This window comes from Durio zibethinus, chromosome 9 (assembly GCF_047325235.1).
Source record: "Durio zibethinus cultivar Kanyao isolate XHJ-2024 chromosome 9, ASM4732523v1, whole genome shotgun sequence".
Lineage (NCBI taxonomy): Eukaryota > Viridiplantae > Streptophyta > Magnoliopsida > Malvales > Malvaceae > Durio > Durio zibethinus.
Window position 1 is genome coordinate 2,582,815 of NC_143170.1, and position 22,348 is coordinate 2,605,162.

The following is a 22,348-nucleotide window of genomic DNA, read 5'->3' on the forward strand; positions in this document are numbered from 1 at the left end:
GGCTGGGCTATAATGGGTCCTCCAAAGTCCAAAGGCAGCAATTCGGGTCGGTGATTTTCTTGGGCTTGTAGTAGTCCAAACCTTGAAGGCCCATCTTATACATCTATAATGAATTATTCTGTTCTTAGGGAACTGTGCGGGATGTCTTGAACTAAGTCTCTCCGGCCTTTTCCTGTTAATTTTATTTTGTTATTAGCTTTAGGTTATTAAATAATAAAGAATTTCTTTAAACGTTGAATTGAATTTGAACCATCAGGTCAAGTTAGAAAAACCTAATGGAGTTCAATCAATTGAAATTTCAAGTTTAAAGTTGTAAGGAATTAACAACTGGTAAACAATGATGAAGATTAAAAACTTGATGAGTCAAATGTATCTTCTGTTTAGTTGATGTTTGAACAATGTCTTCTGCTCAGATTTTGGCAAATCAACTTCAGCCTTGGATTAAACACCAAACTTTCTTGATAATCAGAGGGGTGATGATCTTCCAAGTTTTATATGATTCTTGATCTCCTCTCTCCCTTAATGCTTCGTATCTTTCATGTTTGTCAATTTATCAGGAAAAAAAGGACACATGCCCATAACCACTCGCTCCCTAGGTGAGAAAAGTCCTCAGTTTCCCCAGGAGTCAGGTTGATTTGAGGAAGGTAGCTTTGGGCCTTCTGTTGTGATAAGTAGGGCCATCGGAAAACAAGGTTGAGCTTGATTCTCCAATTCGAAACGATTATTTAGAAGTATTTGTCAGTATGTTTACAATCACTTTGGGAACAGACTTGCACGTAATTTTTTTCCCAGTTGTCTTTATCAGCTGAAGGCACGTGTTGCATGAAAATGGAAAATTGTAAAAATTTCCAGACAGGTTAGATGATATGAAACTCATGACAAAGCACATTACTACGATGAACTCCCTGCCCTGTACTAGCTTGTGATATTGAAAATTATCTGGGCTTGTCAATATCTACTGAACACTTTGTGTTCAAAATCTAACCAATGCAGAAGCTGAACAACTGGCAATAATTGCATGCGACAAGGAGTACTCCAAATCCTGAAAATACTAGCTCGAGCGAGGAAAGAATCACCAAATTGGCAACTTCTTTAAGCAACAACAGAACAAATAACAACTACTCAAAACCTGAATATTGACAGCAAACACGAGGAAAAAAAATGACATCATTTGCCTTTGTCCATTTATTGTTTGCACAACATTTTTTACATATGATAGCTAAACAACCTTAAATAAATTTACAAACTTTCCATATTGCAGGCCCTGCGAATCTAACTTAAACATTCAAACATCAAATTACTTAAGGAATTATCAATCCAAAAGCAAAAGCAATTCAGGAAAAAAAAAATCTGAAAACTATGATTACTAACCAGGCATACAATTGCATATGAAACGAATTGTGCATATGTTTCATGTGACAGGTTAACTTTTGGTGCCAGCATAGCGGTTGACAAGAGCCAAGGCAATGCTTGTCAAGCTTTCAACTTTCTCAATTACACTCCCCACAGTGGCTTTGACATCTCCATCCGTGGCACTCTCAGAGAAGCCGTCCATGCAGGTATCTTCGTTCGTCAAAGCAGCACTCACCCATGTTTGTATATCACTCATTCGCAAAGCAAAGCTTTTGCCTTGAGTCTCATCGATTTCACCAATGGACATTTTGACTTCATCAACCGAATCACTTATTTCTTCCATACAATCCTTAAGAGCTGCAGCCTCTCTAGGCTTTAGGCCCTGGCCTTTGGAGAGCTCCTTAAGGATTTTCGAAGCAGAACGCGTGGCGTTAAGTGTCAAGGAGAGTGACTTGCTGGCTAATATTTTGGGACTGGCATGGATTTCACTTGCATAGCTAGAAAAGGTGGTGAAACACAAGTCAGGGTAAGATGTGGCACCACATGAAGTTTTGATGAACTCTGTATATATTTCAGAGATGAGAATTTTTCTAGCTGCTAAGCAATAGTTTAGGTGAGTTGTAAACAGGATGAGGATGAGAATAGCTGCCATTGAAAAGTATGAAGTTGCCATTTTTCTTTCTCTCTCTCTTTCTGGAGAAAAGCTTGAGAGAATGATAAATTAAGGAGAAGAGAGGGATCTTAATTTATAGAAAAAGTTCATAACTGTGGTTCCCACACATAAAAAGCTTGAGAAAGGAAATTAAGCTACCAAATGAAGCCAATAATTTCAAGTTAAAATCTTCCTGTGACAAAGGCTATGTAGACTTTGATCCTCCATCACACAAGAAAAGGGCTGGAATTTGGCTGATTGATCATCAGCTTGATGAAAACAGCATTTGAACCACTAATCATGCTGCTGGTTTAACTTATCAATTAAAGTATACTTTAACAAAATTGTGTCCTGAGAAAGATAAGATATTTTATCCCCACGGACCCTCACCTGTAGATTGAGGTACTTTGGCTATGGATTCTCATGGCTGATTGTCATGAAAATGTATAGTAAACCTGCAAAACTTTGTTTTTGCAACACGAAAGAAAGCATAAATTATTAAAATAATAAAAATACTGGTAATATTTAAAAGAACAATGATATCACACCAAATTATAAACACAATCCAAATTAAAACTACATATAATTAGATAAACAAAATAATCAATTTTAAAAATTGATTAGCATAATAATCTTTTCCCTTTCCAAGAAAATCAAGAACGAAAGACCCCAAAGTAATTAAAAGACAAAAACAAAGCTGGTAGTTAATTTTTTTTTTTTTGAAGTTACACTTATAATTAAGTAGTATTACAACTATTTAATTGAGTAAATAATTAATTATTATATCATAATACACAATATAAGGATATATCCTTAAATGGTGCGCAAGCACATGGCAGCAGAAATTATTTTGAAGGCTCATTATTAAGGAATGTAAAGCATATGACAAAATGAATAACCCAAAGTGACCATAATTTTAAATTAATGTTAGTTTTCAATGAGCTAATAATTGACCTCACCAAAAAAAATCTCTCTTATGGACCTATTACAACTAATTAACAAGCAAATTAAGATATCAACCATAATTTTTTTATTAACAAATCACATAATTGTTCGTACATCACTATTAATTTTGATTGAATCAATTTTTTTTTTTTTATCATCAAGGATCATTTATGTCCAAAAAGGAATATCAAAGCCTGTATCTAATCCAAAAAAAAAAAATATTAACCAATAAATATTACATGAATATGATTAATTAACAGCATCAAGTGAACCACTAATGATGCTGACAAAATTCAATAATTAAAATAGGTCAAAAAATTGTTAGTCACTAGATAAAAAAAATTTAAGTGCCCTAAAAATTGTCTATAGAGAAGGAATTTCTTTGTCATGACCAAGGCATATATTCTATCCTATCATGGACCCTCGCCTGGAAATTTAAAGAGTATTTGTCAATTAATTTATTCATTATTCAAGAGAAAACGTGCAAGACTTTGGTTGGTAATTGGCAATTTAAAAAATGTAAGTATTAATTTAGAGAAAATTTAACAATCAAAGATAATAATGACAATTTATGATAATTGCGATGACTATTGTTGTAAAATTATAGGTCAAGGTCGTACCAATTAAAATACTCAGCACCACTACACTCTAGAGCCTTAAAGAACCACATTTTTTGTGAATAATTAAATTTTAAATCTTATTAATCTTTGAGGAAAGTAGAAAAAAATGTAAATCATCCCATTGTAACAACAATGAACATTTTGGCTTACCATTTAAAGTGTGAAGCTGAAGCCCCTTATAAACAATGTTTATTGTAATAAAGATTCCTATATAATTTATTAAAAAATACATTTTAAAAAATATAAAAAAAGTTAGAGGTTTTTGGCGTTTTTCATCCACAATTCAATGGGAAAAAGCTGGATATGTGCTTATTGACTGCTTTATGATTAATTGAAAAATACATTTTAAAATCAATCAATGACAGTTAGATAATGAAAGTATAAGATCCTTCACACCAAAACAAAATCCCAACACAGCTGATCACTCTTATACTAATTCATACACTTAAGAATAACAATTAAGAGAACAACGAAAGAAAACTGATGGTCATGGACTATAATGCTGTGTTCACCCACATCTGAATATCGTTCATTTGAAGCTGAAGAGCAGAGCCTTCGGCACGGTCCATCTCCTTTGTTGACTTTTGCAACTTCTGCTCCGAATCACTTATATCTGCAATACAATCTATCATGGCTGCAGCTTCATTAGGTCTCAATCCATGGATTCTTGACATATCTTTTAGCAACCTTGAAGTCGGCTTTGGCAGGGAAAAAGGTCGTGTTGAGAGCTACACATGAGCTAATAGCTTGGGGTTGCCTTTGATTTTGCTTGCATGGTGTGCTAGAGATTTATAGCAAAACTCGGGGTAGGCTTTGTTGTGCTGATAGCTACGAGATTTTCTAGAGGCTGAGCATGTGTTAAAAGTTGGAGTAAAATTGCAGAAGAAGAAGCAGAATTATTAATGCATGGATTCAAATTTTTCTTGCCATCTCTCTATATTTTATGTATTTGTTGTGTAGTCAAATGAATTTGGGGACCCAATTTATAGAAAATCCTTCCACCCCTCAAATCTCAGAAATTGTGTTTCCTTATGGGGAAGGCCGGTTTCATAATAAAGATGACATGATAGCACTAATGATTCCAGAAATCTAAATTTTATGCCTCTGCGTTGTCTATCCAATCCTAATTTAAGCTCTGTTCATGGAAGAGTTAATATGTATTTATTTGCATATCAACTGCCACAAAAGATTTATAACCCTTTTTCTTACTTTTACAGACAAATAATATTAATTGAATTCTATTTTTTATGATGTTACACGCGCAAAATGTAATGCATGTGGAATCGAATCTTTAATTTAATTAGTTTATACAATCACAACATCCAATAAATATAGAATTCAAATTTTAACATTTGTAATTCTTTTTATCCTTGGATTGTGATCTTTTTGTAAAAAATAAAAAAATGCAATGCATGTGTCCCATTGTCTAGTGTTCTTTCATTATGTCCCAACAAGCACAACTTGCTCCTCATCCCTACAGTCTCAAATTGACAATGGGAGGTAGAAGATAATTTATCATTTGTTTAAATGTATCAGATAACTGTTAGTACTAGATGTTGCTCGTTGATTTTGATTTAGCTCTGCCCAGATCAAAATATTTCTACTCTTTAGCCTTCATTTTGCCCAGATAATTCAAGTATCCCAAAAAATTATACCAGTAGTAATGATTTTGTGTTCTGTTTAGGCAGAGCATATTGAGACTGAGACTGCTCTCTTCCCTAAGGCTGCACTTTGGTTATATGAAGAGAAACTCGATCAAATTTAAATTATAAAAAGATAATTCGTCGGTTGGCCTTAAGAGCATGAGAATCCATGTCTCCACATGTCCCTGTCTAGCTTTTGTCGCCTGACTGTACCCGCAATATGATATTTCATGAGAGCGCAAAAATATCTAGTGCTGGTATAAATTTTGAATCAACTATCAGGCTGAGTGATAAAACATGCTCAAATTTGATTAATCCTCGTGATTTATCAGTTAGGCTTTGTTTGGATAGTCATGGCTTTGGGGTGTAATTTTGGATAAAAATTCTATATTTGAGTTGAAAAGTTTTGAACTTTGTATTAAAAAAACCAGATGATCCCCAAAGAACAATTTCCATGTGGAATGTAACTGCAACGAAATCAACATCCAACACGTGTACTGAATTTTTTAATTCTATAGATTAGGTCTAAATCCTAATAATTTCAAATATTAAAAAAAAAAAAACATTAATTTACAATAGTATAGTAGATTCCCACAGCAGATCACACACTAAAATTTCATATTCACTTGATACAGTACAGAAATCAAGAAACAAACAATTACAGCTCACAACACAATCTGCAATCTCCTGCTATCTTACCACTTTATCAGCTTATGCTTCTAAACTTACTTTGGGACAAAATTTTCATGGTGCGCTGTTTGAAAAGCAGACAATTCCCAAAGCAAACTGAGCATGAAGCCCAAGATAAATCATGTACTTATTAATCTTCACTGTTTTACTATAAAAATTCCAAATAAGGAGAAAGAAAGCAAGGGCTTCCTTGAGTGTCTTCTGTTTAAAATTTTCAGGAGAAATTAAGGTAAGTTACTCTGAGAAGAGGCATAGTTATTGATGAGAGCCAGGGAATTGCTTGTCAGATGTGCAATTTTAACAATACGTTTTCTTACCATAGTCTTTGCATATCCATTCATGGCCCTGCCTGCGAATCCATCCATGCAAGTATCTTCATTTGTCAGCGCTGCACTAACCCAGGTCTGAATATCACTCATTGTAAGGGAAAAGTTTGAGCGTCTAATGTGATCAAGTTCCCCTATAGACTGTTGCAGCTCATCGACAGAGTCTCCAATTACCTCAATGCAATCTGCCATGGCTGCCGCTACCCTAGGCCTCGAACCATGGATTCGTGATATCTTCATCATCAATCTTGAAGTTGATTTGCTGGCTATGAGGGTTACATTGAGGGCAGTATGGACTAACAATCTGGGGCTGGTGTTAATTTTGCTTGCATAGATTGAGAGGGATCGGTAGCACAATCTGGGATAAGTTGTGGTGCTGCATGAAGATTTGATGTACTCAATGTTTCTTTGGTTGTGAAATGGTGCATCAGCTAAGATTAAGGCCATGTCGTTAGTGAATTGAAGGATAATGAGCAGGATTGCCAGTCCATGGCGTAAAGATGAACCTTCCATTTCTCTCTCTTTTCTCAGGGTTGGTAGGAAAGTTAAAGAGTAAAAATTTATGATTTTAGATAGGGAAAAGAATGGCTGATTTATAGAAAACCTTAAGGTTTGTGGTTCCCACAAATGAGGAAGTAAAAGCCTGATTTTGAGGGGGAAATAAAACTATCATGAGTAAGAAAGCATAGGCAAGAAAAGATGCTGATAAAACAATCAATATAGGCAGACAAAATCAAAGCTATATTAGTGTCCACTTGTAATTATAATCTTAACAGCTATGCCAAAAGTTTAGAGAGTGATTAAGTTGTCTAAGAAGTAAGAATTGGTCTTCTTCAATCCTAGGTTCAAAGACCCCTGTTCGAGAGAGAAGAGAACAATCCTGCATAAGGGAAATCAATGGATTGGGTGAACTTTTAGGGTCAAATTATGAAATTAGTCTATATTTCAGGTTTTGAAATTTCAGTCCAAATTCTATCAGAATTATGAACTAATTTCATAATTTGACCAACTTTCAGATTTGTGTTAATTTTCAAAGTGTTGTCAATGATCTTTATCTAACTCTTCTCAGATATTACTTTCTGAGTTTTGACTTCATCACCGCGGAGAGTAGAGGAAAAATGGAAGTTTGAAATATTTGAACACTTGAACTACCATTCTGAACATTTGGTCTAAAATTTCCAAGTTGTTAGGTAAAGGTAAAGCAAATATGTGGCTGCCAGTAAAGCAACAAATTATGCAAAAAGTGCACATGGTTAAAAACTGATTTGATCAAGCTTGTCACTCATCCTAAAAACCCATGTCATAGCATCACCTCTAAATTAGGTGGGAGTTTGTTTCTAACGGCATCCTCCGTACCGTCAATCAAAATCGCAAACTAGAGATAAGCTAGGAAAAGAATCAATCCAGGAGATAAAGCCGTCCCCAGAAGGTCACTACCAAGCATTTTAAACGTAAAATCCAAGAAAAAGACGAACATTACGTCAGGATGCTTTTTTTTATTATTAAATCAGGCAGAAAAAAAACGAGCATGTAATTGACTGAGAAGTAGACTGAGATGCCAATTGTCATATAACCTTTTCTTGTTCTATCATTTTCTGAGTTCATGGAATTAATAGGCTTAACTAATGTGATTCAGGTGCTATCTGAGGAAATGAAGTTGGATGCAGCCGAATGAGGCAAATGATTTGGAAGACATTAATTTTAGTGATTTGATTTGTTATAGCTTATCTGTTTCGATAGGTCTTAATAGCTCTTTCTAAGAGAAAAATTGCTAGACAATTTCAATTATTTTGGATGTAAAATCTGCTCATGTATATTTCCAAAAGCAGCTGGCTTGATCACAAAAACTTTAGAGATTCCACGACTACATTTCATTCACACTTCACTTTAAAAACAAAAAATTAAAGGGGGATTTCTGTCAGCTTTGCCCAAGATGTTTAATGCTAGGAGGAGGTCTCCGAATTCATGGTTAAATATCAACAGCAGAGCTAATGAATTTGAAATACTCCCAAACCCTATTGCATGTCTAAATAATTGTAATTGTGGGAACGGTTTTTATAATGCTTTGAACCCCATCTGGCCATATCTTTGAAGCTTTGAAGTTTATCATGTTCCCAAAGAAGCGACTTCAATCGTCTGAAACCCGAAAAATATAGTTAGTACGATAACAAGATGAAGAAGTTATATATATTGGCAATCTCAAAGTCTTTTTATTAAAAAAAAAAAAAAAGAAAGAAAAGAAATCTCATAAATTCAAGACTTGTTAATGGCTAAAATGTCAGAATTTTTTTGGATACATAAATCAGAATTGAATTTAGCAGGTTAATGAATAAAATATGTAAATCATGGGAAAGGAGTCAGTTAAATTAAGGAGATATCCATATCCAACCCAAACCTTAGTGTCTTGTCAAAACAAGACGCAAAGCCAACCAGATGATTCGACAACTGAAATTTTCGCAAAAGATTGATAATGTTTGGGTTGAAGGCCTGGGATTTTTCTAGAAACTACTGGCGAGGTAGAAAACGTTTCAAAGTAAGCTTAGCTGAAGCACGAGGCCCCATACTGACGTGTTTTCCATGCATTGAAAGAAAAAGACTGACAGAATAATAATAAAAGTCAAAATAAGTTGCATGATTAGTCATTTAATTTTAATTTATTATTTATTTTAATTATCTAATTGTAAAAAATAACTATTTAACCATCCATGTTTCAGTAATTCTTTTTAATCCCACCGCTGGAAAGTAACAAAATATATATTGACGTGAGTTGTCGTGTAAGATTGAACAGCTGATTTCTTCATTTTCTTAAAGGTTGAACTCTTAAATAATTAAAGTTTAATTCTTGAGAGTCTCAAAAAAAAAAAAAAAACCCTAGGGTCACTTGATAAGTCCATGTGGTCTGATCATCAGTTCCTGTCTATTCCATTTACTTTTTCTTTGCAGTTGAATCCCTCACATGGTCGCACGTCACTTTGTAGGGACATGTAATCTCCATCCCTTTCATGAATTTTTTTTTAAAATTTTTTATTCTTAGTAGTATTATTTTTTGGATCAGAGGCAAAAATTTTCCTTTTATCAGCGGTGAAATGGTTGTTTCATTTCAGAAATGTAGATTTTTCTTTTCCCTTTTTCATCATTTTGGAGGTGAATTCAGAATAAATGAAACATGGTGACACAAATTGTTTTCACCATAATCCTGAATTCCCCATGATTTTCCCCCATGTGGTCTCCATTCTTTGAACAGAAATAAACACTCGAACATTTCTAATTTTTTTTTCGTGATTCAAAGACTGAGCTTTCATGGTATGTCTAACTGCGTATGTTGATGAATCAATATATAAGAAGAGATAAGCTCGTAGTTTGTATCAGAGATTTAAATTATGATAATTGTTACATTTTTGATTATATCGTATTTGTCATAATTATGGATATAACGAAAATTTGTGTTATTATAATTATTGTGATTGTGAAATTTTTTTAATTTTGTTGAAGTTATTATAAAATATAATAATTTTAATTATTAATTATAAAAATTTTTATTTTATAATTTTTAAAGTAATTTATATCATGTTATGTGTTTTATTTATTTAAAAAAAAATTTATAATAAAATATTCATATTTAAAAAATTATTCATATGATAATTAAAAAATAACAAGAGATAAATAAATATATAAAAAATAAATAATCATAACGAATAATATATTTAATTATTTAATTACTTTACTTATCAAATTATTATTGAATTATATTATGCATAAATTAGCTAACAAGTAATTAGACATCCATAAATTATACAAGAACATTGTTATTTATGGGCCACGAGAATTACTTTTTATGAGCCTATAATAAATCAAACTTGACACCCTAAGGACAATCTTCAACAATAATAGCATCAAATCTACTTTCTCTGTCTCTTGATTAAATTGCATAGACCCACACAACTCTTCATCCTCTTACCTTGTATTCAATAATTATTTTCTTTAGATCTTTATCCTCATCTCCATCTCTCAGCTTTTTTTTTTTTCTGATATGTGCTAATTGCTCATCTCCCTCAAACTCAAGTCTTACTCTCATCTTTTATCTCTCATTTTGAGTCCCAACAACTCATGTCTCCTTCTAGCAATGCACTATAGTCCAATCCAATCGCAAACACATAAAATCACAGTAAATAAAAATTTTTTTTTAAAAAAGTAATTTGAGTGCTGAATTAATTACTTATCTTAAACTACATATACTTAATCTTGATTGAAGTTGAATTTGAAAGAATTAATATTTCTGAAGTTTAAGTTTTGTGAGTTTTTTTTCTCTAAATTTTTGAATTGATGTTTATTTTTTGACTTATTATTTTGTTTTAAATTTTTTAATTAGAGTTAAATAAAAAAAAATTTTCTTAAATTTTTAAATAAAAAATAAAGTAACGGATAATAATAAACCATTATTACTACTATTTAATGTTACGTCACAATTATGATTGCAAAATACTATTACAAATAAGATTCAAATTTTTCTTTATTTTTTTTTAATAATAATGATAAATGATGATGTTATCGCAAAATATAGACTATTATATCATTATTCAATGTTATTTAAATCTTTGGCTTGTACGCTACACTCAATTAAGAAAGAGATAAGCTTTAAAAAATTAGGCTGTTTTGCAACTTTCCATGTTGAAGATTGGCGTTGATTTTCATGGTTCGCATGAAAAAAAAAAGAAAAGGATTTGCATTAATAACATGCAAAATAAAGCACAATGGGATTATGCCGCCGCCGTTAAAGGTCGTCTAGATGACTCAAGACTGTCTCCTGCTTTTCCTCCTGCTTAACCATAAAGTTAGGTTCTGGTCGTTTAAAGAGATTTCCAACCATACAATGAAGAAAAAAGTGTATCATGACAGGCCAATTTATCTGTATATTATATTGGATAGGAATCCAACTGATCAAATGGATTTGTTCGTAAATGTTTTAATCATCTATTGGCGTATAAAATGATAATTCTAAATGAAAATGGATTAAAAAATATATACTTAAAACTTAGGAGTAGATTTTGTCAAAAAGATAAGCTTCTCTGGTTTTCTAACTTCTGCCGGGGTCCCATCATAATGCGTCTGTTTTGTTTCTTTCACATGAAAATGACTTCGTTGTTTTTTCCCTGTTTTGTTGTCCTATGGGGTTGGGTTTATTGCATTGCTCTTACTAGCTAGGCTCAATCCGTTCCTGATTTGGACCTTGCAGCATAACTTTGCTTTGGACCTTTACGTTGAAAAGATCATTTTTGCAGAGTTCAGATTTATGGAAGGTTACAGTTTCTAATTAGGTGAAAAAAAGCTAAAAGATATTTAATTCATAAAAGAAAAGAAAAGAGTTCATTCACGCTTAATTCATTATACATAATAGAAAACTTTAATATCATACAAGGCAAGGAAGATTTTTTTTTTTTTTTAGCTTAGATTTGGACTCGCCATATGATATTGTTACGTACAATCCATTTATGCATAAACCAGATGACTCACCAGGTTGAATCTAAGGTTTCTCAGTAGATGCAGCAGCAGCAGCTCGGTGCCTGGCCGCAAAGCGATTCACTAATGCAAGCGCATTGCTGGTAACTTTAGCAACATTGATGACCCTGCGCCTTATTGCAGCCTTAATGTTTCCATCCATGACGCTGCCTGCGAAGCCATCAAGGCAAGTATTCTGATCTGTTAGTGAAGCACTGATCCATGTCTGCACGTTGCTCATGTGCCACATGAAGTCCTGACCAACTGCTCGTCCCATTTGGCCGAATTCCTTGACTGACCGGCTAAGTCGGTCTACACTATCCCCCATGTTTTCTGTACAGTCTTTCACAGCTTGACGCTCTCTAGGCTTGATGCCCCTCACTTGGGTCATATTGGCAACAAAAGCTGCAGCTGATTGAGCCCTGGATAAGCTGACTGATAAGGCAGTTTGAGCAAGGTGTTGCTCATTTTGTCGAATCAAACTAGCATAACCTGACAAGCATTCAACGCATACAGCAGGATACCTTGTGGCTTTGCACGATGCCACGATGTAGTCTGTTGTGCTTGAATTGCTAGTAGAAGCAGATGCAGCAACGCCAGCCCCGTCAAGGGCAAAGGAGAAAACTAGTACGAAAAAGCCTAGTCTTGCCATGTCTTTGAAGGGGAAGAGGTAGCTGAAATGGATGATGATTAAATAAATAGAGTATGGGATTTTATTTATAGAGAATCAAAAAGGTTGTTTCCTATTCTTCTTTTTGGATTAAATAAAATGTTGTCACATGCCTTCTTTCTCCTTTCAACTGCTAATCTTCTCTTTTTGCGGTGATTGTTTATTCCATTTTCATTCTGTTAGGTAACAAGGCATATTTTGGTCAAATCCTCTTTTCTTTTGCTTTGAAAAGCACACTACAATTTGAATAGGTTTGGGACAAAAGCACAAGAGCAGGAGATTTGGTAATCTAGCATAGATGAGGATTGAAATGTACTAGTCAATGTTTTAATGATCTAACATACAAGGAAAAGAAGCCCATTGATTAGAATAAAACAAAGGAAAACAAATTTGGAAAATTTTGATCAAGCAAATACCATAAACTAATACCATATAGAACATTCAAAGAAATCTACACCGAACCACAATGAGCCATCGGTGTAAATTGAGGGGCAGGAAGATTAATACTTCACAAATACAGATCATTGCTTGGAGCTTGTGTCAAGCCAAGCGCTCCAAAAGGAGTAGACAAGGTACTCTAATCCCACATCAGACATAAAAGTAGAGTCACTGGATATAAAAGGGTTTACACCATCTCTTTCTTGTAAAACACTTTTTGTAGGAAAAAACCGTGAGGTCAAAGGGGCCAAAGCGGACAATACCTTACAAAGTTGTGAACCGTAGTAGGTAAGCTGATCTGAGACATCGGATGATTGCATGCCTGAGTCCTGAAGCCGCACGAGCCTGGAGTTTAAGTCTCGGCACGTGACAAGTGGTATCAAAGTTAACCCTAAACCGTTCGACCCACACCAAGTGCCTCAAGGGAAGCAGGCAGGGTGGCCAGCTTCCATGACGAGAGCGTCACGAGGTTGGGTAGGGGAGAATGTCATGCCAAACACTCCAAAGAGAGTAGGCAAGGTATTCCAATCCCACATCAGACATAAAAAGAAGGTCATTGGGTATAAAAGGGTTCACACTATATTTTCCTTGTGAGGGGTCTTTTATAAGATAAAACTGTGAGGCCAAAGGGGTCAGAGCGAACAATACCTCACAAAAGTGTGAATCATGGTAAGTAGGCCGATCTAAGACGCCGGATGAGTGCATGCCTGGATCTTAGAGCTGCACGAGCCTGGAGCTTAAGTCTTGGCACGTGATACTTGCACCTACTACAACGCTAAGCATGTTATTGCACAAGCTGATAAATTGATGGCTCTAGATGACTTTAGATGATGATAATGATACTGGGGTTTCACCTCTTGTTTTTCTAAGTCTAACTAGCAAGATTTCAAGTTCACTCCAAAGTGACCCACATAAACGTGCATATAAATCACCTAATGACAGCAACTAGCTAATACATTTTTGCAACCACTGTGCAGTTTGCCATGACTTTTCATTTTCATGTGCCATGCTATAATGAGAAGATATTTATTGGTTTATTATTTGCAAATCCCAAATAACTCTCTGATTTAAATCATAATCAATTCATTTGACATAGCATCTTCAAGTAATTTTAGCATGGTTTAACAAATCAAATACTAGCATTCCTCTATTTTCTAATTTAATGTTACAATAATTTTCTAAATGTGCTGTCATTTTAATGATGAATCAATCTTCTGGTGTTGTTTAACAATAAAATCATTGTATAAACTCTAATCAAAACCATGACTTTGTACGTATAAAGTACTGCAGTGATCTTAGTACAACACATTGATCTATGTAAATGCGAAGCAGTACAATAAAGGCTAAAACCATACTCACCAAGAATCAATCAAAAAAGACACAGTACTTATTACGAACATTTAGAAATGTGTATACCATACCATCAAATATTTGAGAACAGCTGCACGAACCTTTTCCATGAAAGCCACTGCTTGTTTCTGCACGTTTAAAATAAACGATTGACCTAAATTATAGGAGTTCAGTCTGAGTTGGAAGCAGTTTACTGGCATGGTAATAGAGTTCAAATAGATGGTGAAAATATATATTTTAAAGTTTTCACAGTTGCTAAGAGTTCACACCAAATCAGCAGAAGATATCAACAGAAAACATATTGGATGATAGTCAAGAGACAAATGGATACAAAATAACAGACATATAGAGAAAACAAAAAGGGATGATTGCATGAATGTTTTGATATGAACAACTCTGGTCTATGTCATTGGTTATTCTTCGAACAAATAACTACAAGTGCTTATCTTAATTCAGTGATTAGGTTTTTGAGAAAACTCAAAGAAATATCAGTTCAGACATTTTATAGAGGTCATAAAGAAGGGATACTATACCCTTATTATGGAATAAAGATACAAAGGAAGACAAAAGCACTAATTTTCTTTTCTTAAGACAAATGCTGAACCAAGAATAAAACTGAGTGAAGACGAGCCAGAATGTGACATATAAAAATAATGGAAAAAATAAAAAGGAGAGATAAAAAAAAATGATTGGCAACTATAGCAAGTTATAAGGTCCTATCGCAACTAAAAGAGAGATTGTTTTGTTGTAATTCATGGATATGAAAGCAGAGTGTTTTCACACATTTCACCAACAGGGAAGTAAATATGAATTGTATAGCCTTCAACTATTATATGGATGCCATATCAGCCTCTTTGTATTCTAATTCACAATCTTAAACAGTCAACAACTGTTATAGTAACTGTTAAAGCACACCAATGATGACAAAAATAAAGCTCCAAAATGAAAAAAAAGTGTTACGGAAAATAATTTAATAGACAGTTGAGATTGAGCAAAATCATTAACTTGAGCAGTCAAGGATGGATGAATTTCCATGAGCTACGTACCACATGAAAGCCAAACTCTGGTAGATGAACTAAAAATTGGAAATAGTATCATATCAACTAGAGAGTAGCATGACAGCTTGACAACTGGTTTTCTCTTTCTTTTATTTCCTTCCTAGAATTAGCTTAAGGGTGAAAATTTAAAGAGTAAATCATTTAATTATTCCTCTGCTTTGCATTCTATACTCTCTGCCACAGATTTCCTATGGTGGTCAGGTGGCTGATGGTACATTACAATATTTGAAAGACCTAAACTTTTGTACTTTAATACTATATATGCATGAATGCAGGTAAGTACATATTCTTGACTCTTAAGGACAATGCTCACCTGGTTACCCATGTGTGCGTTTGCTATGTTTTCATCAAGAAGTGTCAATAAGGATCTATTTAGTTCATTGCGTTCAACCATCTCCAACAACCGTATGGAAACACAAAAATTCAGCTGACATGCATAAAATTAGAAATATAAAAGGGACTCAATTAGTGGGTAGACAGGCACATACAGTTGCTTTTATATCCTTTGATGTCAAAATGTTGGTGAGGCTTTTCTTTGCAGCTATAAGGTCAGCTTGCATTTTATCATATGCTTCTGTGATGGGAGGACCAAGGATCACTAGTAAAAAGAAGTAAGACATTAACTCTTTGACTATAAATTGTATGGCTGAAAAACATACCTGTGCCTTCTTGTCAGGCCTTCTGCAATGCCTCCAGCTCAATCAGTCTGTCCTCCATATCCTGCACAATTTACCAGCTTTTTAGATTTCCAATTCTCTGAGGGTAGCTGAGCAGAGGATTATCACAAACATAAGAATCTTTTAGAACAAACCTCGGTTTTTGAAACAGCAAACCGAATCTGCCCTATCTCAAACTTGAGGTGGGAAAAAAATTCCTCATCCAATCTACCAAAGGTGGTGTTCTTGAAGTGGAAGTTTAAAGTGCATTCCAATAATTAAGAAAAGTAAAAGGCAATGAAGTGAAGAAAACCCAAAACAGCATTCAACAAAGAAAGCCTAAAAAATTGAACTTCTCAACAAAATTCAAGCTGTTAACACATCTCAACATCGGAAGAAGCAAAATGGGAAGCAACAAACATGCAATTTCAAGAAACAAAGATTTCATAACTTTTTAAAAACAAACTGAAAGTACAAACCGCTGCCTTAATCTTGCAATCTTAAACTCAATCTCCTGAGCTTCAGTGTCAAGAAAGTACTCAATCAACTCCCCTGGAGTATCGGGTATTTCCCTGGACTAATAATGAAACCACAACAAATAAATAAATAAATAAAATAAAATAAAAATAAACCCAAAAAAAAAAAAGAAAACAGAATAAACAGTCGTATTCCATAAGGAACACGTTATTATACTTGGCGAAGAGCTCGGCGTCGCTCTTTTTCTTCGCGTAAACGTTGCTCGAATGCTTCTCGAGCCTCTGCATCCCTCTCTAACCGTCTTTTAAACTCGAGCCGAGCCAGGTGCCCTGTCTGCGGCGGTCCAAATATACCTTCCGGGTCCTTCCTTCGATTAAAAAAATTATTTCAATCCAAAAACTTCAATTCGATTTATCAAACCGTCATAAAAATAACTCAAACCCATAAATTTTTATTTAGTTTTGCACCCATTGGACGCAGGAGATTTTGAGTCTGAACTGGGTTCGTTTTAATGTAGCCGATCAATAGGCGGCGGTGAATGTGGCGATGCCGATTGACAGAGTGGCCATTATTACTGGCCCTTCCGTAGAAGCTTTTTTCAGCTTCTGGTTTTTGCTGGGTTCTTTGAAGGGTGTGTCGATGGCGTCTTATCCGTTAAGAGCTTTTGCCGTCGATTTGTTGGGTAGCGGCGGGGGCATACTGGCCGTTGGATGAGATGGATTTGCAAACTCTCGTCTGCACCGTTACAAAAGGAGCGTTACCTTTTGGGCTCCGTTGCTCCAGGTAGAGCAGCGTTGCGTTTTGTGTTTGTGGGCTTGGCTATACTACACCCAACCCCATATATAATTAATCAACAAAAAAAATCACATAAAAAATGAAAATTATTATACATATATTGGACATGTAAAAATTTTTATAAACGGGTTTGTAGATTATTAAATTACTAATAAAAGATGTCTTCCGATCATAGTAAAATGGTAGGTAACCACCAACTATGATAACTAATTATTAATTAAATTCGTTTTTACATAATAACAATAAATTTTTTTTTATTTTAAATGGAAGGAAAACTTAGCCTATTCCAATATCATGGGCTTTTGATCCACAAACTTTTTCATGTTGAGCTTCGTCTATGACCCCAACAGCGCCTTTTATCCTTTCAAACCACTTACTTTTACCAGACCCAAAGAAGAAAAGCTATGGATTATTGTGAAGTTATTTTTTTTTTTATTTTTAATCTATTTTTAAAATTTTTAGTTTATTATTTATTTAATTAAAAAAATATTTCGTATATAAAATTTTTTTTGAACGTCTAACATTTAAATATCAACTCTAAATGATATACCAAATCCAAATAATAGACGGCATTTACGAGTTAAAATGTTCTTAAACGAAAATTTGAAGCTATGGATTAAGATTAAATAATCAAAGTATCCGGGGATTTATTTATTTGTGGCCATAGGGATTTTATGACCTAAAAAGAATAATCAACACAAACCGACCAAGCATTGTATGACCTAACAATTTTTTCTAATTCAAGGCAAATCTGATGCCTATATCCCATCGAAGAAGGTACTAGAAGAACCGCGTCAGACACTCTCCCTCTGCTTTTTCCTCTTAAAAGGGTCAGAGATAAACCCCAAGTCTCAAAATCCCATACCCACTCAAAGAAAAATCCGACAATGGATGCGGCGAAATTGAACGAGCTGAAGAAGTTCATCGATCAGTGCAAATCCAATCCTTCCATTCTCTCCGACCCTTCCCTCTCCTTCTTCCGCGACTATCTCGAAAGGTAATTTCAATTATTCAATTACTCCTGCTCTGCTCTTTCTCTATTTCTCACTTTCCGTTTTACTCGCTAGTAGTAATAATAGTAAAACGGCATCGTTTTTTCAGTCTCGGAGCAAAGCTCCCGTCCTCCGCTTACGGCCATGGAGCCAGCGACTCCAAATCGGTAACCGTTTCAACACTAATTAACTCTCACATTTTTCTCATTCTTTTGTTACTAATTTTGTAACCGAACTGAGTGTTTTGATTTACAGAAGAGTTACGTGGTGGAGGAAAGTGACGAGGAACTGGCGGATGATGGGGAGAAAATTAATGTAGAAGAAGAAGAGGAGGAGGAAGATGAGATTATCGAATCGGATGTCGAGCTTGAAGACGACACCGTTGAGCCTGATAATGATCCTCCGCAAAAGGTATCATCTGATATCGCAATGAATTTCTGTTTTAATATTTTTTTAGTTATTTCTAATTGTTTTGTAGATGGGAGACCCTTCCGTGGGGGTTACCGACGAGAACCGTGACGCATCGCAATCAGCTAAAGCCAAAGCCATGGATGCCATTTCTGAAGGTAAACAAGTCAGTATTTAGTATTTATTTGTCTATTTTTGTTTTGAATTTGTATTTGATGGATCTGTGTAATGCAGGGAAGTTAGAGGAAGCTATTGAGAGTCTGACACAGGCAATTTTACTGAATCCGACATCGGCTATCATGTATGCCACACGAGGTTAGCATTTGTTGTTTAGCCAGTTATATGCTCTGTTTTGTTTAATTTTTTGAGATTGGTTCTTATATTTGTTTGAATGATTTGGTTGCTTCATGATATCTTTTGTTTCAGCTAGTGTTTACATCAAGATGAAAAAACCCAATGCTGCTATTCGAGATGCCAATGCTGCTTTGGAGGTTTGTAAATACGTTGTTGGTTGCCTTGATATAAATGTGGTTTTGCACATTCTTGTATGATAAAATGCTTAAATTGTCCCCAAGCCTTTGGTCTAGTGGCTAAAGGCACTTAGAGGGACATCAAGGGCCTGGTTTCGAACCACCCCCCTCCCTCTTACTTGTACTAGGGCTTTGCCCTCCTGATGTAACAAAAAAAAAAAATGCTTAAATTGTAATTCTGTGAATCTTGTGAACTGTGTCTTGCATTATTGGCTGATTCAAGCTACATACGTAAGGGATTTATGTTCAGCAATATTGTGTTCCATATTTGTTTCTTCATGTTTTAGGGTTTTCCTGGAAACAATGAGGCCATGTTTGAGAATGAAAATGTTTTACATTTTTCCTTATTCTTATTTTGTAGATTAACCCAGATTCTGCTAAGGGCTACAAATCTCGTGGCATTGCACGAGCAATGCTTGGTCAATGGGAAGATGCTGTGAAGGATCTGCACCTGGCATCAAAGTTGGATTATGATGAGGAAATAAACAATGTGCTTAAGAAGGTTTGTTCTTGTTTGTCCTTTCCTTTTCGCTGTTTCTTTTGAAAGGTTCAATTCATGCATCATAATTCTTGAAAGAGACTAGATTTTAAGATTAGAACAAGTCAAGACGAGATTTTAAGTATAATTTTAAACAATTTTGGTTAATTTAAGTTTATTGGAATTTTTCTCCATTTTTTCTCACATAGTGAACTTCTAGACATAAGCTTGCACTGGTTGACCTAACTCATCCAAGTTATATTGCTTGGTTGTTTTATATTTCTAATTGAGTGATCCGATCAAAATGTGATGTATTAGGTGCATTGATCCTTTCCCAAAGTAATAACTAGGGGTAAGATGCACCTTCTGACACAGAAATGAAGTGTTATTCTCTGCCACCATGGTTTCGGGCAGTACCAGTATCACAAAGAATGAGAGATGGGACTATTGTTGTTGGGTATAAGTTAACTCCTGCTTGGGCATTTCACATTGACTTCTTTGCTTAAACAGGTTGAACCCAATGCACACCGCATTGAGGAACACCGTAGGAAGTATGATAGATTGCGCAAAGAGAGAGAAGATAGAAAGATTGAGTGTGAGAGACGCCGTCGTCATGCTCAAGCTCAGGTAATTTAGCACTTATTCATCTTCTGATAATGTTACCTTATTATTGTTTTCTTTGACATTGATCCACTTCATGATGTCATCAAGGCTGCATATGAGAAGGCAAAGAAGCAGGAGCAATCATCCTCCAGTAGAAAACCTGGAGGCATGCCTGGTGGGTTTCCGGGTGGAATGCCTGGAGGTTTTCCTGGAGGTATGCCTGGAGGAATGCCTGGTGGTTTCCCTGGTAGCATGCCGGGTGGGATGCCTGGAAATGTTGATTTTAGCAAAATATTGAATGTAAGTATGATAGAACAGATTGTTTTTATTTTTATGAAAACAAGCAACTATATTTTGCTTCTTATATATATGCTATTGCAATTTTTTTCCTTCACATTCTTTTAGGCTGAAATTTCTAGGAAATGTATGTTTTCCACTTTTATAATGAATGCTAAATACTTGAAAAAGGTTACTTGTTATTTTGAAACTTTTGTTTTTGTTTCCGATGTTGATTTTTTTTATTAGGATCCTGAATTGATGGCAGCATTTAGTGATCCAGAAGTTATGGCTGCTCTTCAAGATGGTAACCTTTTTGCTTTACTATGTTTTATTTTTTTCCTCTCCTAGTCATTTTTATTTTTCTTTTCTCTCCTAGATTTGCAATTTGTGAAGTATTTTTTTCTTTTCATCCTTTTTATTTCTTTATCATAGTGCTTTCGATGAACTAGGACTATGCTTGGCTAGTAAATATAAGAACATTTTTTTATCTGGTCTTAGTTTCTGATACATGCTGGGCAAGGGTTCAGCAAATGCCTGATTCTATTAGAATGCAGTTCTGAATGGGGCTCTTATAGGAAACTGCGAAGAGTTTGGCTGAGGCCTTATTCAGATGATTATAGTTTTCTTTGTAGGGTTGTAGTATAATGTGTTCTGGTGTGCTGTAGTCCAATAATATGTATAACTTTATGTACACATAATGATATATTTTTTAGTGTCGGAGTGTCGGACATCTTGGTTAGTCTATTTAAAAATTGGTAGAGTTTTTACATCTTAAACATATATTTTTGGGAAAACTCCTTGTAGTTTAGTAAATAATTTGTCTCTGGAACCTCATTCAGGAATATGTTTTCCACGGAGCTGTCGATTGAGTTCTAATTCTTAGAGTTGATGCATCTTCTTAAATGCTTTTAGTAATTTTCACATTTTTCATTTATCGTTATATGTGCTATATCTAGGCATGGAGTTTTCATCATCGTGGTTGTTTGTATTAAATGACCATGTGTATGCTACATGGAAACTAAAGAACGTATAATTGGACATTCATTATCCTTTTCTTAGGCGCAGATCTTTTTGCTGATTTGTATGCTTAGAATGACTATGCCTCAACATTGTTTGAAGGGCATATTTTCCTTGCACGCTTTCTATTCATTCCAATGTGACATTATGAAGTTAATCTGATTGCACACTATTTAGTCAACATCGAATGTGTTTTTTAAGCATATAATTCAATCGGGCTTAGGAAACTATTCCCATTTCCTCGGGAAATTTTATGGTCTCTTCAAAACATCAGAATTGTTTACACGAGTGCCTGTGAGAGTTTTATGCTTTGTCTAATGGTTTTTAATTGTTCTTGTCAATGGTTTTGCAGTAATGAAGAACCCTGCTAATCTTGCAAAGCATCAAGCGAATCCCAAGGTGGCTCCTGTAATTGCAAAGATGATGAGCAAATTTCCAGGACCTAAGTAAATAGTTTTTCAATTTGGTGTCGCTTATTGGGAAATGCTAATGTTGTGTTCATTTGAAGGAAACAGTGTTTAGTTTTAACTTCTCGCTTACAGTGCCCATGATGGTTGTTTTTCGAATTTGTTTTAGAGTTTGGAACATTTTGTTTTCTGGTTTGTTCTAATAAAAAAAAAAATTGATTGCAAATTAACTGATGAATATTCATCAAGAAAATTCCAATCTTTTAGATCTTCTCTCCTGTAGAATATGGAATGGAACTTTGTGACAAAGAAATCCTCTGCCATTTCTACATAATTTTCCAGTCTGAATTATTTTTAACTATATAACAAGCCTAGTTTGAAAAATGAAAACAACAAGGTCAGAACTTCCGCAGTCCCACCCCAAGCAAAGCCCTGTCCAAATAACCACCACCTCGCAGTTGAAAT

General features: G+C 34.7%; 4 protein-coding genes, 1 long non-coding RNA gene and 1 pseudogene across 13 annotated transcripts; 1 reads left to right on the forward strand and 5 right to left on the reverse strand.

Moving 5' to 3' along the window:
- Positions 1-46: 46 nt before the first annotated feature.
- LOC111315365 (21 kDa protein pseudogene) lies at positions 47-2,311 on the reverse strand (annotated as a pseudogene). The gene has a single exon (XR_016344988.1). The product of XR_016344988.1 is annotated as a 21 kDa protein pseudogene (transcript).
- Positions 2,312-5,766: 3,455 nt separating this feature from the next.
- LOC111315380 (pectinesterase inhibitor 10-like) lies at positions 5,767-7,081 on the reverse strand. The gene has a single exon (XM_022917061.2). It carries the CDS (start codon positions 6,740-6,742, stop codon positions 6,128-6,130), a length of 615 nt encoding a protein of 204 aa, XP_022772796.2. The 5' UTR covers positions 6,743-7,081; the 3' UTR covers positions 5,767-6,127.
- Positions 7,082-11,596: 4,515 nt separating this feature from the next.
- LOC111305656 (21 kDa protein-like) lies at positions 11,597-15,635 on the reverse strand. 2 transcript variants are annotated; one of them, XM_089765439.1, is made up of 3 exons: positions 15,555-15,635; positions 14,255-14,311; positions 11,597-12,399 (listed from the first exon to the last, which is right to left on the reverse strand). In XM_089765439.1, the coding sequence occupies exon 3, from the start codon at positions 12,375-12,377 to the stop codon at positions 11,751-11,753; it is 627 nt and encodes a 208-aa protein (XP_089621565.1). In that variant the 5' UTR covers positions 12,378-12,399; positions 14,255-14,311; positions 15,555-15,635; the 3' UTR covers positions 11,597-11,750. The 2 variants fall into 2 exon arrangements, with proteins under 2 accessions (XP_089621565.1, XP_089621564.1); XM_089765438.1 differs by lacking the exons at positions 14,255-14,311; positions 15,555-15,635 and adding exons at positions 13,097-13,162; positions 13,482-13,600.
- LOC149516708 (uncharacterized) lies at positions 12,374-15,814 on the reverse strand. Of its 6 annotated transcripts, none has more exons than XR_016344990.1 (5): positions 15,730-15,814; positions 15,555-15,635; positions 14,255-14,311; positions 13,482-13,597; positions 12,785-13,162 (listed from the first exon to the last, which is right to left on the reverse strand). XR_016344990.1 is itself a non-coding variant. In XM_089765436.1 (4 exons), exons 1-4 carry the CDS (start codon positions 15,799-15,801, stop codon positions 12,443-12,445), a joined length of 339 nt encoding a protein of 112 aa, XP_089621562.1. In that variant the 5' UTR covers positions 15,802-15,814; the 3' UTR covers positions 12,374-12,442. The 6 variants fall into 6 exon arrangements, 3 of the variants coding, with proteins under 3 accessions (XP_089621562.1, XP_089621563.1, XP_022759089.2); XR_016344989.1 differs by having other exon boundaries at positions 12,785-13,178; XR_016344991.1 differs by having other exon boundaries at positions 12,785-13,178; positions 13,482-13,600.
- On the reverse strand, positions 15,555-17,486 carry LOC111305628 (uncharacterized). Its single transcript, XR_016344992.1, has 6 exons — positions 16,842-17,486; positions 16,591-16,737; positions 16,377-16,469; positions 16,053-16,125; positions 15,901-15,961; positions 15,555-15,815 (listed from the first exon to the last, which is right to left on the reverse strand). It is a non-coding gene; the product is annotated as an uncharacterized LOC111305628 (long non-coding RNA).
- Positions 17,487-17,735: 249 nt separating this feature from the next.
- Positions 17,736-22,113, forward strand: LOC111305663 (FAM10 family protein At4g22670-like). 2 transcript variants are annotated; one of them, XM_022903387.2, is made up of 11 exons: positions 17,736-18,166; positions 18,271-18,328; positions 18,417-18,572; positions 18,640-18,727; positions 18,804-18,884; positions 18,996-19,060; positions 19,461-19,601; positions 20,088-20,204; positions 20,289-20,480; positions 20,706-20,763; positions 21,829-22,113. In XM_022903387.2, exons 1-11 carry the CDS (start codon positions 18,057-18,059, stop codon positions 21,924-21,926), a joined length of 1,164 nt encoding a protein of 387 aa, XP_022759122.2. In that variant the 5' UTR covers positions 17,736-18,056; the 3' UTR covers positions 21,927-22,113. The 2 variants fall into 2 exon arrangements, with proteins under 2 accessions (XP_022759122.2, XP_022759132.2); XM_022903397.2 differs by lacking the exon at positions 20,706-20,763 and having other exon boundaries at positions 17,853-18,166.
- Positions 22,114-22,348: the final 235 nt, after the last annotated feature.